This window comes from Pseudoliparis swirei, chromosome 3 (genome assembly GCF_029220125.1).
Source record: "Pseudoliparis swirei isolate HS2019 ecotype Mariana Trench chromosome 3, NWPU_hadal_v1, whole genome shotgun sequence".
Taxonomy (NCBI): Eukaryota; Metazoa; Chordata; class Actinopteri; order Perciformes; family Liparidae; genus Pseudoliparis; species Pseudoliparis swirei.
The window spans coordinates 20120582-20138256 of NC_079390.1; the positions used below are offsets into that span (position 1 = coordinate 20120582).

General features: G+C 41.7%; 1 protein-coding gene across 2 annotated transcripts; it reads left to right on the forward strand.

Annotated features, from left to right (window-relative positions):
* The first annotated feature begins 1521 nt into the window (after positions 1-1521).
* On the forward strand, positions 1522-16552 carry tbcelb (tubulin folding cofactor E-like b). 2 transcript variants are annotated; one of them, XM_056440548.1, is made up of 8 exons: positions 1522-1580; positions 4153-4295; positions 5116-5255; positions 6175-6356; positions 8092-8348; positions 8462-8588; positions 8721-8837; positions 13746-16552. In XM_056440548.1, the coding sequence occupies exons 2-8, from the start codon at positions 4163-4165 to the stop codon at positions 14089-14091; spliced, it is 1302 nt and encodes a 433-aa protein (XP_056296523.1). In that variant the 5' UTR covers positions 1522-1580; positions 4153-4162; the 3' UTR covers positions 14092-16552. The 2 variants fall into 2 exon arrangements, with proteins under 2 accessions (XP_056296523.1, XP_056296513.1); XM_056440538.1 differs by lacking the exon at positions 1522-1580 and having other exon boundaries at positions 3224-4295.
* Positions 16553-17675: the final 1123 nt, after the last annotated feature.

Here is a 17675-nt window from a genome sequence, read left to right on the forward strand (position 1 = left end):
CTTGTATATTGTTTTTTTCTTGTTTATTAACATTGTATATGAGGTGAATCAAATGCATGACATTCCTCTACATTTCAAGGAATATCAACGCTAAAAATAAAACATGCACAATAATAAATGAAGAACAAAAAAGAATGATGAACAAAAGATTAGTTTAGGTAATCAACATTTTCTAAAAATACGTTGTATAGGTACTTCTACTCAAGTAAAGGATCTACATACTTCTTCCACCATTGCTTTTTGATGAACAACTCTTGACATACATGGTAGTCTCCTGCTTTGTTTCCCCAATGGAGAAGGAAAACAGGAAGATCAGACTGATCATGTTCCCTCTACACGACACTGCCATCTAGTGGCAGCACGTGGGGTAGCCCTATTCCATTTCATTTTAATGCTTCAGTCAAATATTTCAGATGTGACGGATTCTAAAGTAAGTCAAATATATAAATAAATGTCGAACTTAGACAACAAACATATTTCTGTGTTTGGTGAAATTATTAAAAAGGATACTTTCATGAAAAGCGTCTTCTATGTTCATGTCTCAACTATTTATATGACCGTCAAAGATCAGTGTACTTCATGATTTATGAGTCAAATGTCATAATGTTGTCATTGGAACTTTTTTATTAACCTGGGAATTTACTATCCTCTTCTGAAGAGGTCTCTTTCATACATCATGCACAATGCAGGCACTTTTATGTAAATGTCATGAACCATTTATATCGTTGGTGAAATTATTTTAACAAAACTCCAAACTCTAAGCAGTTATTTAATTGAAATTACACTATCAAAAAGATGAACTTCATGCTGTCCTTGCCCTACATTACTTGTTAATGTTTCAAACAAATTGCAGGATAGACTTTTCCCAAGCAGTCTCAAGTTGTTTTAGACATAAAGGACCCAACACACTGCTATATGAAGAGAGAGAGAGAGAGAGAGAGAGAGAGAGAGAGAGAGAGAGAGAGAGAGAGAGAGAGAGAGAGAGAGAGAGAGAGAGAGAGAGAGAGAGAGAGAGAGAGAGAGAGAGATTTAGTAATATGCTTAATAGTAGTGTGAGGCATTTCCAGTCATTGCAGCTGTGAAAATATATTATATATTTGGGTTTTTACTGAATTGTTGTGACAGTTGAAGTTCTTTTTGTAATCCATTCATTTATGATGAAAATATAATTTCAGAAATACATATATTGTTTTATTTAGTTACTTACTGTGGATGGTAAAAATCCATTATATTCGTTATTCTTTTTATTTAGTTATTTGTTGAAATGTCCGAAATAAATCCCTGCAATGTGTATTTACTAATAATGCATTGTGAGGTGAAACGAACGTTTTAGATTTACACTTAATTATATCTTAATCTTCTTAAATTATATTTTAAACCACAGCTCTCTTCATTATTATTATCCTCGCTGTAAAGCTTTCAATATAACCTGTGCATAGTTTTTTTTTTACGTGTCTACAGACGGGAACAAACAAGACACTTAAACATGTCACTTCCTGAAAAGTGGGCGTATCTTAAATTGTCAACTAACCGAAGAACAACTAAAACAAACCAGCACCGACGGGGTTCCGTGGGCACGGGTGAGTGCAACAGTCTCGCGTAACACAAAGTGTCAGTTGCGAAATACAACGTGAATAGTTACACGTGTTGCTGACTTTGTGAGCCGTGATGACGGCGACTGAAAGATACCTCCGCACCGCGCACCTTTTCGAGGTCTCCTCTAACGGACCGTCGCGAGCTTGTTCGGCTGTGAAACGGATGCACGTGACGTCACCTCCGCTACTTTTGCAACACGTCCACGTTGAATTCGTTATTTTGTGCACCAGCGGTATTGTGCAACCAGGCCTCGGTCCCCACCCCCCAAAATAAGACTCATAAAACCTGTTGGTGAAACTGTCCTCGCTTGCTTATTATTCAATATAAAATGTACATTAATCAGTGTTTAATTCAAGATGGATTTCTCAATAACACGCTATTTGTCTCTCGATGTAAAGCTATGTATGTGTCACACCGCGGAGGGCAGCAGCGAGTAGTTAAACAAGTTGAACTCTTATCACGAGGAAATTACTTGGAAGCCCCGACTTGAAGAATTGAGAAACAATATTTTCTCTGTAAGATACCAAGGAATTGCGTCACGGTGAGAAATGTGAAATGATGTGGAGAGCTTATAAATAGATGGCTTTTCTTGTTATAATAGAGCATCTCAACCTGTGGTATTTGTTCATAACAGTGTAAAGTTACCTTTCTTTTGTCAGCCTCATAATGAAAGTTTCATTAATCTTGAGGCTGTCTGCCTGCGTCGTTTTCCTTCCATAAATATACAAGCTCTCTATATGTGCATGATTAAATTCATGGAGAAATATACCAACAATAACACATTTTACATTCCAATACATACAGCAGTCTTTCAAACACACAGATGGGGTTGTCTTTGATTGTTTGTTGTCGCAACTTGATCAGTAATTGTTTGATTAATGCAGTTTATAAATTGTCACAATGGTCTTTATTTGTGTTATCCAGCTAACAAAGATGCTCACGCCACGCTGATGATGTGAAATGGAGAAAAGCACTAAATCGACACATTTGAAAAGTTACTTTGAGGCCATTTTGCTTTAAACATTATCAATGAGATCCATTTTCAAACTGACTTAACTTTATTATTATTATTTATTTTTTTATCCAACACATACTCGGAAAAAATATCTGCCAACAAGACCAAGTGAGATGGTCCAAAATCTGGTTGACCAAGTGAATACCTATCGATTGTAAATAGGCGATTCATTGTTATTGCTTTGTGATTTTTTTTCCCCTGAATTAATCTGCAATTAATTAATTTGTTTAGCTGTCTTTACATTGATTTTAAAAGCGCTCTGAGGGAGGCAGCTGCATCTTAGTTTCAGATAAACGCCCTGTATGAAGTTCAGCCTGAATGTTTGGACCTGTGGTCACAGATACGAGGTGACACCTTGTTACACCGGCTTTAACCACCACCGCTGCTCCTTCTTCTCTTCTACTCCGTCAGTTTTTTATTCTTTATTCAAGGGCTTTGTGAATAAACATTGACATTCGTGAATGTTCACGGCTTAGCAAATGTTATAAGATGAATACTATTATTATTATTATTACTATTTTCAAGAAGAAAATATGTTCCTACTGTTACTAATTAATAAAAGTCTTGCGTAATAAATTACTTATTTTTTCCTGAGCAAATTATTTTAACGTCGTCCATGTATAAAACATTTTGGGGCAGCACGTTCAAATGTATTTTCCCCCAACCCAAAACCATAAAAAAACATCAAAACCCACTAGTTTTGTGAATGGTTTATTTTAAATTTGAAAATACTAGTGCAATTGAGGATTGTTCAGAAAAAGAACTCAACCCTTTCACAAGAAGTGCATTTCGGGTCCGCATCAGTGTGTCCCAAGTTTACATCATAGAAGACTCCTTGTGTGTCCTCGGAGAGAAAACACCACATATTTAACTATGAAACAATAGCTGTGACTTTTTACAGAGTACAAATACAACAAAGTCTGTTAATACAAGCCAGTACATAGAAGAACTGTAGCTGTGACTAAAACATCAAGGCTCTTACGTTGATTTTATGAGTAAACCTTCACACTAATAGATGGGACACATTTAGTTTGAATGAGGTTCTCTAAAGAGAATCTGGTGCGAGGAAACACTGCTGCTTTTGTCTGCTAAAATCAAAACGAGAGGAAAGTTCCCCTGTTGCAACTTCAAGATGTTTGTTTTTTTAAATAGCTTCAACCGTGAACATGATTCATGACTTAATTACTAGAGCCTGAATGTCAAGAAAAGCACACGCTGCAGATAACATCCGTCCTACAAGTGCAGTGATACGACTGCTGTGTGCTGGATTTCAACACATGAATGCTGACACATACAAACTGGGATCCATTCTAGCTGTAACCCAGACGTCGGACTTTTATGGCCGATCGGGATCAAAATAAACATTAAGTTGAACGTGGTGACTTTCTATTATCTGTATAATCGTAAATATTGTCTCATATGATTTTGGTAAAAAGCCGTCCAGGTCGCCATGAAGGTGGTGAAATAGAAAGCCTGATGAAGTTAACTGTGTTGTTTGCACTCTCTTCTTTTCTCTGTCTTTCCCTCGCATCCCTCCTCAGGGCTGGGACCATGGATTCGTCCTCTGATGAGGAGGAGGTGCGCACCTTCATCCAAGTCCTCAGCGAGAAATACTGCCCGGGTAATTTCCCCTACGGCCAAGGAGTCGTGGTTATGTCCAGCCCGCCAGGATCCCCCGTGAAAGGTGAGGGATGAATGCTGCTGTGATGTAGGCCATGGGTATGATCATTAGAAGCCTTTTTACATGTTCACATCTAAAAGCTCCTGAAGCATCACTAAAGTTTAATCTCAATACAAATCCTTTATCTTCTGTCTTTTTAATCTCTTATTTGCCAGCCTCTCAGATGGTTTGTTACCCCAACAAACTGAAGCTATTGGGGGGAGAGTTACTTTTCCTCTTCTCTTCACACACCATGTACATATTTGTTCTCATAATCTTGTCCTTCATATTGAAATGTTGCTATTCTTTGTAACTCTGTACTTCTTACTATCTGTGAGCGTTGTGACACTATAAATAAGCATAACTAAAGTTTAATCTCAATACAAATCCTTTATGACTCATTTGGCTTGATTTTGAGTGAGCAGTCAATATGACCCTGAACATTACAAGTGTCTCATCTCTATTTATCTACATCACCCTATGAAAAAAAAAAAAGATACAAAATGAAAATAACATTTAGGAGAAAATACATGTTATGGTAGACTAATGCTATTTAAATCTAGATGTTTTCAATATACCTGAAAAATTGTTTGAACATGTAATTTTCATTAAAACGAATGAGTTCTCCTGATTGAACTCTGATCTGTGAAGGGGTGAATAACTCAATTCCACTGAAAACAGATTGAATTGTTAGTAATGGTGTTGGTGATGAGGTACAAACTATAGTTTTTAAGATTGTTTTGGTTTCTGACCACTTTTGGGTGATTCAACATTAACCCAAAAGTGGAAAATCATCACGGAAACTAACATAACAGGAGGGTTAACTAACTAAGTTTGTTTGCAGCCCGCCTGTTCTTGCCGAGCATCCTGGTTCTGAGTGACTATGGGATCCGTAAAGCTGGAGACAGATCTGACATTGCAGCTTTCTGTGCCCATGTGGTCGAGCTGGACCTGTCCCACAATCAACTTAACGACTGGACGGAGGTGGGTGCCCTCCAAGGACTTTGAAATCCTGGACAGTTTTTCTTTTAACACTTTTTTTTGTCTTTTCACCACAGATAGAACACATATATACAGAAATGAAAAACAAATAATAACAACAGCAAGAAAAATAAATCAATAAAAAGGGGTCTGGTTTGCTCTGTCCTCTTAAAAGCTAAATATGTTGACACATCCTGAGAAACATTCAAGTATTCTTATCTTGTGTTATCATCGACATGTAAACATCGTCCATTGCTCCTCTTGAGCTCTTATTCTGTGAGTTCACACTTCCATATCGTATATGTCCGTCACGATTTTCAACCATCTATCTTGCGATGGTGGTTCTATCGCGTGCCATCTCTTCGTAATAGCCTTTTTACAAGCTGCGAGCAGAATTCTCAGCAGATACCTGTCTTCACCTGACACAGTATCTGTTGTCATATTACCAAAGCAGAGAAACATACAGGACTTGTGTGTGTCATAGCCCAGAATTTTGACAATAACGTGATGAACATTTCCCACAGACAGTTTTATTTCCAGTGATATTTCTCATATGCAGAAGTTTGCTCTCAGGGTGTTGTTGTTGTTGTTGTTGCATTGAAAATGCGGAAGGTTATGTTTTGATCGCTGTGTATTTATTTGTATGCGTGCGTGTTATTCGCATAACTCAAAAAGTATTAAACCGAATCGCATGAAATTTGGTGGGATGATTGGTTATTATCCGGGGACCATTTGATCAGATTTTGGGGTCAAAGGTCAAGGTCATGAAAAGGTCAACATCTTCTTTTTACCATAGCGCGGTCAATTTTTATCCAATTGGCATGCAACTAATGCCAAAATGTGGCTGTGGCGAAGGTATGCACTCTACCGAGTGCCAGTTCTAGTTGTTGTTGTTTTTCTATTAATGCTTTTTTGTTCCCAGATCTGCGACATTGTTTCCAACATCCCCCACCTGGACATCCTCAATCTGAGCATGAACCCTCTGAGCGGCATAGAGCTGGAGCCCAGCCTGGCGGAGGTGTTCCTCCGGGTCCGACAGCTTTTCCTCATCAACACACACATCAGCTGGGACAGCGTGCACACGCTCACCAAACATACACCAGAGTAAGTGATGAAGCGTGTAAATGTTGCCTGTGGTTGTTAATAGGATGACTGACTGCGCTCTGACGTATTGAGACCACAATGTACAACATATGTTTGTCCTTGTTTGTTTGATTGCATCTGTTCTACCACGGGGATCACGTCAAAGACAGAAAAACAGTCGTACAGCTGAAAGTTACCCGCCTTCTCCTCCGCCCGGGGGCAGAGTTTGCCTCACTGCACCGCCGGTTGCTGTAAAGGAGCCGACACCACGCTGCTGGGGACCCAGGCTGTATGACTGGGCCCACCAGAGGGAAGGGAGGCACGGGGGGGAACCAGAACCGTGACTGCACAGGGAAGACCTGTCGGACTGCGGGAGGAATGAGAGGCTGTCTTCGGGCCTCTGGTGCACTTTGCTTTTGTCCGTCGGGACCACAAAAACTTAGCACAAAAAGAAAGTTCCCCATAGGAACTTTAAGTGCTCTTTGTAGAAACCTGCAGAGCTCAGATTAAGTTGCTTCTGAAACTCCAAATTTGGAAACTTTTTTTTGCATTTTCAGCAGGAACAAATGGGCACGGGTCTGGACCAACACACTGTCAGTTTTTGGTCTAGAACGGCCCTTCACGTCATTTTATGTGACCCCTGACGACTTGAAAGACATACAGTATGATCACCTTGTCTTAAAGCCCCATAATGGAGTTTTTCCCTTTTAGCGCCCCCTTCAGTTTTGGAGGTATTTAACGTTTACTTCAGTGTCGTAAATACCCAGTTACGATAGATGCAGCCTCGCATACACTTGTATTGATGACCAGACGAAGTCAGAAACCAAGAAATGATGTCAACCGATAAGGTAAGAATATTCAAAGATTTTACATAAATATGACTGCATAGTTTTATTCATTGTGATATCGGAGATGAATGCTAACATAACCAAAGGAATGACAACAGTTAGTTTAGATGAAATACCGATCGCGTTTTCAGCCTATATATGTTGTTTTCTAAATGTTTGAATGTGGAGTACGTGTGATCGAATACAATATTGTTGACAACACCAAAAAGCTACATATTCATAATTTACATTGGAACGTGTAATTCATTACAAGAGACTTCGCTTGCTTCGCCCTTATACTGTAGCTACGAGCGTGGAGTGGCACTATATGACATTGCGTAATCACTGCCAGAAAGCAGGTCGGGCGGCTCCAGAATACTACATAGCGGAGTTATTTCCCCACAGACCCCCGATGGCAATAGCGGAGGCGCAAATCGCCATATTAAAAGTCATTGTAGCGGCACAATTTTTTTTCAAGCTGTTATTTTAAGGTACAATTGTTGCATAATGTTACTTTAAGGCATTTACGAAAAATATCCTGTGCTTTTATTTTGAAGGTTTCAAATGAAATGGATTTATGTTATAATATTAGAGAAATCTTCTCACGTACCAAATTTCTACACTCGAATAAACATGAATCAAATGCAGAGAGAGTTATTTAACAATATGTCTGGGGGTAGTTTAGACAGTGTTGTAGTTACAGCGGCCCTTTGAGGGCAGCCATGATGCCCACGGTGGAAATGAGTTTGACGTCCCTGGTCTAGAATAACAGCAGCCGAAGCAGATGTGAACACAAATCCTTTACGTGAGGATGTAAGCGCAAGAGATTGATCAGAAACTCAAAATGACCAATTTTAAAAGGTGCAGACTTTGCCAGAAAACATTGTTGTCAACCTGAACCTATCCCCCCCCACCCCCCCCCCCTGCAGGCTGGAGGAGCTTTTCCTGTGTCTGAACGGCTACAGCACCATCTCCGAATCCCAGACCTCCTGCCCGTCTCTGCGCCTGCTGCAGGTTACAGACAACCAGCTGCAGGAATGGGCCGAAGTGCGGAAGTTCGGAAAGATGTACCCGAATCTGACAACACTGGTTCTGGCCAATAACAGTGTGGGCTCTGTGGGCGACACCCATGATGCACTGCAGCAGCTCTTTCCCAACCTGCGCAGCATCAACCTCAACAACTCAGGTCCGAGGGGCACGGCGAAGGCTGCGAACATTTTCATCTCGCCAGTATTCAGTGCATGCTGGGAGCTAAGTATTTACCGTGGCACTAAAACTCTGCGATGTTGCGTCATGCAGGGCTTCGTACATGGGAGGACATAGAGAGGCTGAATTTCTTCCCTAAACTGGAAGAGATCAAAGCAAAGGGGATTCCATTATTGCAGCCTTACACCACCCACGAAAGACGTAGCTTCCTTTTAGCACAGTGAGTCTGGCGCACACACACACACACACACACACAGACACACGTTAAACCCATGTTACGCAATATACGCAGGACTGCATGTTTTCTAATTTGCTGCCTAATCCTCATACTTACAAATGTCGCTGCCTGCAGGCTGCCATCTGTCGTGCTGCTGAATGGGAGTTCAGTGTCAGATGGAGAGCGAGAGGATGCTGAGAGGCTTTTCATCCGTTACTACCAGGACTCCCCGCAACAGGAACGTCCTGAGAGGTACTCAGACGTGCAGTATGCCGACACTTCATGTTAAAAGAAGGCAATGTTAGTGATTGCTGATGTGTTTTTCAAGAGTGCCACACTCTTGAATGTTACTTCTTCCATCTCAATCACCAGTTTGTAACGCACGCTTCAATGCAGTATTACGGTGGGGATGAGCTTTGGGATGTAAAATACTTTATGGTAATATCAAATAATTTCATGATGCAAGGACAGAATAAAATGCCAAACATTTTTTTTTTTAAACAACGTATTCATTTATTTTCTTTTTTGACGATTTTTTGCTGAAATAATGACAAACACAGGCCTTTATAACCCAGGTGGGACTAACATAGCATGATACAAAGATAAGCAACAGGTCAGTGATGCCCCAATTATTCATTTGTATCATTTGATATTTGATTTTGGTTCAGAATGGCCAATCAATATCAAAGTAAGCACACTTTACATTGTAACTTAGTCACAGCCTTCCAAGCATGCCATGGATGGTTTTAAACATATTAATAATAATAATAAACTACTTGTATGGCACCTTCCATTCAATCCAGTTTACATCAGAAGAACAGCTTTTTATTTGTATAGCCCAATTCACAAAATTACATTTGTTGTCTCGTGCTGCTTTACAATCTGTACACATAGACCTCCCCTGCCCAAAAACACCGGAGGAGGGAAAACAGGCATATTCCACGATGGACCTCCACGATCCACAGTGGCGAAGTCATGAGCAGAATTTCCGCCCCCAGACATGATAGATTTATGTGCCGTCTTCATAGGGTCGACCCCATGAGGGAGAAGTCAAAGTCAAACGGGGGAGAGGGAGTAACGGTGATTATCCTTAAGGAGAAAAAAAGAGGAGATAGGTACTCAGTGCATCCTAAACCCCCCGGCGGCAGCTATAGCTATAGCAGCATATCAGACCAGGTGAACCTGATTCAGCCCTCACTATAAATAACTCTCAAGAGGAAGGTCTTAAGTAACTTAAAACGAGGTGACTGTGTGTGTGTCTCCTGAGAAATTGGAAAGGTTTTCCATAAAAAAGGAGAGAACTAAACTAAAGGCTCCCTCTCATTCTACTTCTAGGAACTAGGACTCTAGCAAGTAGTAGTCCTATTTAGTGAGCGAGTTATAGTGGGGTGACAAGCTCCTTAACATGCTGGAAGATATGATGGAGAAACTTTGTCAAAGGCTTTGTAAAAGAAGAATTGAAGTGATTTTGAAGGATTTTACTGCCAGTGCAGAGCCAGTGGTGCAGTGTGATCTGATGAGATAGAGTGATTTAGTTTTTTTTGGATCAACTGGAGGGACCTAAGAGATTTATAGAGCAGCCTCTGCTAAAGGGGAGTTGCATCCAGTCTCTCAAAATACGTAACGAACCAATTTTTTTTTTCTCATTTTTTTGAGACAAGATGCTGATTTTGAAATATTCGTAGATGAAAGAATTGCTTTACGGGGGTTAAAGAGGACAAGTCCCGAAAGATGAATAAAGATTCATGTTTTATGTCTTTAAGACATGCTTGAATTTACCGAGTTTGTTGCTCTCCTTTGGTTTTTATCGATATATAGTTGAGTATGTTTCCTGATAATATTGCCCAAAGAGCATATGTATAAGGTAAATAAAATTGGTCAACACAGAACCTTGTGGAACTCCGTGATTGTTGGTGGTTATCGGCGCCATCATCGTTTACAAAAACAAACTGAGATCGAATAAATAGGATTTAAAACCAAAATTATTTATTGCTGAAAAAATGATCGACTGCAGTCTCCAGTCTCTGTAATGATGGTCATGTGTATGGAATGAATGCAGCAGGTAAGGCTAACAAGACCAGGACAGAGAGGAGTCCTTTATCTGCTGCCATTAAGAGGTCATTTGTTTTTTCACCAGTGCTGCCGCTCGCTGTTGTGTTTTTCTAAAATTTGAAATTTCTCAAAAAAACTTATATGATGTGAAGTCGAAAACACAACTGATTTCCTACTTTCTCAAGGATCTCTTGGAGAGGAGAGAGGGAGAGATCGGTTAGTTTAGCCCAACACCTTTGGATCAGCTTCTTCTTCAGGAGGTTAACAATAGCCACCACTTGAGGAGTGTACGGTGGTGTTAGTGAGAGACACACATATATAATATTAAGAAGAGCTGCAATTAAAAAAAAAACGTCTTTTTTTAAGCAGCCGATGGGGGGGTCCAAGAGACAAGGTAGACGAGAAGAGAAACCAGAAAAGATAGATGGTCACACGGTTGATGGGAGAAAAGCCCTCCAAATATACACCAGGGCAAAGATGGCAAACCGAGCATTAAAATACAATAAATAATGGGAATGCAATTTAAAATAGTGCAGCTACAGTCAATAAAAGGATACAGATTACTTAAAAGTATGATTTTTAAAAAGGTGAGTCTGGAGATGGAAAGTTTAATTATTAACATCCTGTACTCCTTGATGTTGAACAATCCGCGTGCATGTATTGACCCTGTGAGGCGGAGCGTTGTGTGCATTTGTACCTCCCAGATATTCAACACAATGATATTCTTCATAGCTCATATTAATCAGGAGCCTGAATATGTGGCACAAAGTGAACACCTGTGAAGTCGTAACAATAGCAACAACCCAGCCCTTGTCCTCAATACCTGTACAGTGTGTGATATAATATTTGGATAGCCGTCTTCAAGGGGCTGACAGCGGTCAGTGCTCCTCACCGACTGCATTCCACTTAACCTCGGCAGAATGTTGGAGAGGGATTTGTGAAGGAAGGTGCGGTCTCTGACTGGGGGAAACTAACCTTTGGGAGACAATGCCACCAGTCTCTCCCTGCTCAATGAGTCCTTTGTGCAGGGAATTCTCTGATTGGAAAAGTGATACACAAGGTAGCAAGCAGGTTGATTTTCTTTTTCTTCTTCTTCATGTATACACCTACTCTGTCAACCTCAAACCTTAAGTTGAGAGATTAATTAGTTCCTGATGTCACCGGAGCCGGAGTGGATCTGCTCGCCATGAATCACTTGTTATCACAAAGAAAAGTCCTTTTTTTCTTTCTTCTTTTTTTTACTTGAAGATCTGAGATGCTGCACATATTTAAAACCATGTCTCACGTAGTGTCACATCCTGCATAGATCCAATCACCACTTCCTGTTTGTGAATGCTACGCATCCGTGGTCCTGGTTGGGAGCCAGGTTCTCGGTGTGCATCCGTGGTTAGGGATCGCCATGACGGCATGTGGGCGCTCCGGGGGTGTCGGACACACTCGGTAAGCAGTGAACACGCCGAAATCCCCTTCCCGTTCGGATAGGGCTCTGGCCTCGCTACCCGGAGAGATCAGAACACTGCATGGTGGGTCACAGCCTCTCATGTGAACTAATCCGACAACAAGCCTGGCTGAGAGTAACTATAAACCATAAATCACACCGGTGGAGATTGAAACACCTCAATAATCTTTCAAGGATGTGCAGAGAATTGTGAATAATCTGGGTAAAGGGGTTGTGGGGAAACCAAAATCTAAAGAACTAAAAGTGTTCGCTGGACCGCGAGATTAGTAGCACGTGAAAGAGAGGACCGGGTTAAAGAAGAAATCTGACTCAGAGTATCCAGTAGAATGTGTAGAGACGGACTGAAAGAGACGCCGGACCTGAAACAGTGGATATTGAGGGCCGGCACGGGATGGAAGAGGTGCAACGGACATTTCAACTTTTAAAGCAGGTTGTCTTTGAACCAGAGGGATGCAGAAACGAGAGAATGAGGGAGGATGAAACACCAAAAGAGATCCGTGCCATAGACAGTGTCTGTATCGGCTCCACGGGCTGTTCTTTAATCCTCATTATTGAAGAATGCTTGAAAAGACAACTGGAATGCTGACTAACTGCAGCGTTATTTGTTCCATTATACCTCGCTAACCACCTTCTTTTTTTTCTTTTTTTTAAATGAATCCTTTTCAGCTAAATGGCTTCTCTTAGAATGGCACTTTGTGCACTGTGGGCTTAGAGGAGAATTCCCAGGGTGGCCCACAAGTTTTGGCCAGAAACCCCAGGCCAGGGGGTTCGGCTTTGTCGGGGAGTTTTGGGGAGGAGAGGGAAATTGCTTTGATTGGCCCAGCTGTTACAGTAGCTTTGAAAGCACAGGGGCTTTTCTCCTGGATTTTATTTAAACGTTCCTGGGTTCCTTATCTCAAAACGCATTCCCCTGAGGTGGCTGAGAGCTTTCTCACGGCAAGCAAGAAGCAGAGAACTCAGTGTTTATCTGCCTCTGAACACACACACACACACACACAGGTACGTGTCGACTTACCGGTTTGTATGCCCATTTTTTAATCCTCTGAAAAAACAGCCTCAGTGGAAATGCCAGAAATTCAAGGAGAAATTTGAAATACAGCACAAAATAATTCTGGGCTGAGTTGGAGGAGCTGCCACAAATAATAAGAGGGCGCATAATTGCGACGTCGCTGGCTTGAGTCCAGACGGGGGCGCTTGTTGCATCTCGCCCTCCTCCGCGTTACCATAGCGGCTGATTTTAAAAACAACACAGGCTACATGTGGAAGAAGATAATCTTGAGCCCTGACCTGAAAACATCCGCTCAGCGTGTCAATTACTTTGCTTTAGCAGTGGTGGCAGATTTCATATTTTACATTTTGGACTTCGCTGAAAGCCAGGATAGGTGTTTCCACCCCTGCTTCCATCCTGATGCTAAGCTAGGCTAGTTGCTGACATACCTGAGCCGTGTGCTGACTCATGGAGAGAAAGAACATTTTTAAATGTATTCCTTTTAGAACTTTTGCAACATTTTAATCAAATGAGCAACTTTTGACCTTAATACGTCTTTAAAGACTAACACGATCCCATTATTACTGTACTGTGTGTTTTTTTTCTGTTTCTATTCAGTCGTCTTTACAACCCTTCAGTGATCTGACATGCTTCCTCCCAGGTACCACACCCTTGTATCCAAGTACGGTCAGTTGGCCCCCCTGGCGGTGGTGGACCTGCGCCCCCGCAGCACCTTGGTGGACGTTCGCTGTGGCGACCGGGTGGAGGCCGTCAGCCTCCGTCTGGCGCAGACGGTGGGCGACCTAAGGAAACGCATCCGAGCTCTGCTGCAGCTGCCCGCCAGCAGGATCAGGCTCTTCTTCATCAGCCGGGAGATGTCTTCGGTCGTGGGACCGGAGGAGTTGAAGAGCAGCAGACGGGCCCTCCATTCCTACAGCATCCGAGATGGGGATGAGATTCTCGTTGAGCCCAAAGTCACAGGTTGCTGCGGCGCCTCAGATCTTTGAGTCCGGAGGCTCTCTGGTTTTGGATAAACGTGACGTCAGGGCTACGCTTACTTTGACTTGAGCCATTTTTAGATTAAAAGAAAAGGTGAATTTATTCAGCCTGGAATGCAGAGAGGATTGCCGTCCACCACACTGAACAAATCTATACGTAATAATAATATATTCATATGAGTCTTTTTGTACATAAGGAGTGCCACATTCACAAAACGTGTATCTTTTGAGTGGCATATGTATGTGGGGCTTGAGGGTAAGACTGCAGTTTAGGAAATTGTTATGCAAATCTAATTTGAAGAAAAAAACACTGCCATAATTACCAACTGACTGCACGATTTGCACATTGATTTAAAAACTACATCTTTTTTTATAATGGTGTTTTTCTGATCATATTTGAGATATGAGGAGAAAACGTGTGAAACATGTTGATTGGGTGACCAAACAAATAGATGACACACACATTCTGATGGAAATGATGTTTTCAAAGCTGCTGTGTGCATACCTTCTGTCGTTTCACTGCTCATTGGGTTTCCAGAATGCTTTTCTGCCTCATAATCAGCAGCTTTATGATGTTTTCGCTCCGTTTTTTCCATTAGTTTTGCGTTAATAGAAGACTCGTCTGAGGCTTGTTTACAGTGAACCATGAACAGTGCAAGCTTTTGAGCTTGGGTGAATTTAATCCTATAAAGCCAGAACAATGGCAAACAATGAACCCTAATCGCGCAGCAGCCAAGCTGACTTGATGCATCTTTCTTTTAGGTTTTCATGATCATGACGTGCGTGCGCGTGTACGTACGTTTACGTTTTGAAAATAATCTTTCCCTGCTTCTTCCCATCACTCAGCTCCCTCTCTTTTCCACATGACTCTTGGTAGCAGGGAAATAGCCTCGGATGAACCCCGAGCCGGGAGAGGAGGAGCGAAGGAGCATTGATGCTCAAGTTACCGCAGGTCTTCTGGCCGTCCAGCCCATGAATGGAGCAGCTCTCTCAGCCGGGAAACCATGAGGCCCGGTCGGTATGGTAACCACACACCGGCCGCTGGGTCACGGACACTTCCGCTGCATTTATTTAGGTTAGAACAGGACACGGGGTCGTGAACCTTTCCGTTGACTCACATCGGCATCGATTGTTTTCAAACTTTAGAGAATAGATAGAAATACGCAATTGACGCGTGAAATACGCACTTTCTGGCAATTGACGGCCTCTTCCACTGCAGGAATTTAGGGGTTTCTCATAACCTGAAACTTCTCAGAACCTTGTCAGGCCTCACTAAATTGGCCCATGGGAATAGTGAGTAAAATACACTCTCTAGGCTCGTACAGTTTTCCACATGCTGCTGTAGGGTGCGTGGGACCGTGGGCCGGAGAGTTGAGAACTCTCCAAAATTGAAGCCAAAACATTTTGGTGGTGAGCAAAGGAAGCACTTTATCTGATATGCATTGTTTTTTTGTGAGCGGAGCGCGCATTTTAAACGTCACATTCATCGTCGAACGCGTTCATTCAAGTCATTTCCCGAAGCCCAAATTGCGTTCGTGCATAATATTGGATTAATCGCTTGGGTTTATGCTCATAATTTTAAATCACGCTGGGTGAAGCGAGTTGAGGAATCACATGTTTGTCTTGAACACACTTAGAAGTGAAGGTCAGCGTTCTGTTACCAAAATTGCGTGAACATGTGTTGGGCCGCCGTCGACCTGTGGCAGTCTTGCAGTGCCGTCTGGACAGCGAGTAGGACGCACCGGTGGGTAAACACTCACTTGCACCCTGTGTTTCCCCTGGTGATGCTCCATAGTGAACAACATGTCAGGTTTGTAAATGATCAGTGGGCAGCACAGTCCTGTTTGGTTAGATAACAGAGCGAACAACTCACATTGATGGAGGTCGCATTGAGTTGAAACTTGCGTATTACAGTTGTTTGAAATATGTTTTCAGAGGAATATTTTCTGACGACATGTAAGTTCAGGTATCGGAATTGGTGTGGGGATGTGAAAGATGGTGTCAGAACACCTCTGGTCCATACGTGGGAAGTAATGGGATAAGCATACGGCATTTTCTTTTCTAAAGTAATAGTGGATGTATCGTTGGTTTGCATGTTCTGATATTTATTTGTGTTTTTGATTTAATGTGTACGAGATGCTTCATTCCAGGGAAAACAGTGATGTTTATGGGCATTTGTAATTTTGTGCACCTGCCGCCCTCACTATTATCCTTCAGTAATGCCAAATACAAAGATTATCTTCAGATTTTACAATATAGAAGATAGTTACTAATCTATATTACATTTTTTCTTTTTGTTGTGTTACTTTATCATGTTTGCTTTCTGTCCCTTCTCAAATGTGTATCTAAATATTTCTAATGATACACAAAAATGTTGTTCAGGACGTCATCGTGCCATATCTACACCTGTATTGTGTAACGTTGCTTTCACTTCTCATTAAGAAAAATAAATGATAATTATTTCTGCTCATTACAGTTTTACATTTTTTAAAGTTATCTGTGAGGCAAAATTCAGGAAAACATCTTGTGTCAGCTATTCTCACATAAAATGACTACTCCAACGTATATCAGACACAACTTTGGGCCATACTTGAACCCTCGGTGCTCTGCTCACTCTACTGCTCTGCCACGCCCTCTGCTGCGGCAGGCATTTGTATTTCGATCGTATTTTCATTCACCACATGGACCGTGACGTTTTCATCGGATGTCGGTGCTATACGAGAGATAAGATTCACTAGATTCATTAGAATTAATTATCTGGGGGTCGGGATCAATCGTCTGTATCCAAACTATCGAAGGGAAATAAACACTTAACAAATACACATTACTGCATGATTTCAAGAACTGAATATAAATATTCAGACTAAATTAGTCCAAAAATAAAGCACCTGGTGTAAATGAATTGGCTTGCTTTCATGTTACCTATACTGTTGACCATTTCAAAGTCTTCATTGAAAGACGAGAGCGTCGTGTTACAGGCAGAATGTGCACGTGCTCGGCATGCACGGCTCTGTTCAACGGGCCGAACGCTTGGCCGGGGAGAAGATGGTATTCTGCAGATCTTCTCTCATTCTGGCATCTAGTCGAGCTGCAAAAAGTCCATTCCTTACGTGTCAGGCAGTTTAGTGTTCCTGGGGCATTCCCTCTATTTCCCCCCTCCTTCTCTTCCAGCAGCTCTAATCCTGTGTGGATATCGATGCCACCCACCGACCCCTCAACACACCGTCACCAGCAGGACCCCCTTCTCAGAGTGTGGGAGTTAAGGTGTTCAGGTCCTTGTTTTGTAACAAGGACCTGAAGATAGACCTTGATGCACTGTTGAGAACAGTGGAAGCTGTTTAAAATTCACCTCCAGGTCACTCCTGAAGTTCGTTCAGTCGTCTTTAAGGATCTGATGTACACTACCGTTCAAAAGTTTGGGGTCATCCAGACAATTTTGTGTCTTCCATGAAAACTCACTTTTATTTATCAAATGAATTTAAAATTGAATAGAAAATATAGTCAAGACATTGACAAGGTTAGAAATAATGATTCATAATTGAAGTATTCATTTTGTTCTACAAACTTCAAGCTCAAATGAAGGCCAGTTGTAT

Coding starts and splice junctions, on each gene's coding strand:
- tbcelb (XM_056440538.1), top strand. CDS start 4,031: ATGATTTTGGTAAAAAGCCGTCCAGGTCGCCATGAAGGTGGTGAAATA. Junction 5,256..6,174: donor AACTTAACGACTGGACGGAG/GTGGGTGCCCTC, acceptor TTTTGTTCCCAG/ATCTGCGACATTGTTTCCAA. Junction 8,349..8,461: donor CATCAACCTCAACAACTCAG/GTCCGAGGGGCA, acceptor TGCGTCATGCAG/GGCTTCGTACATGGGAGGAC.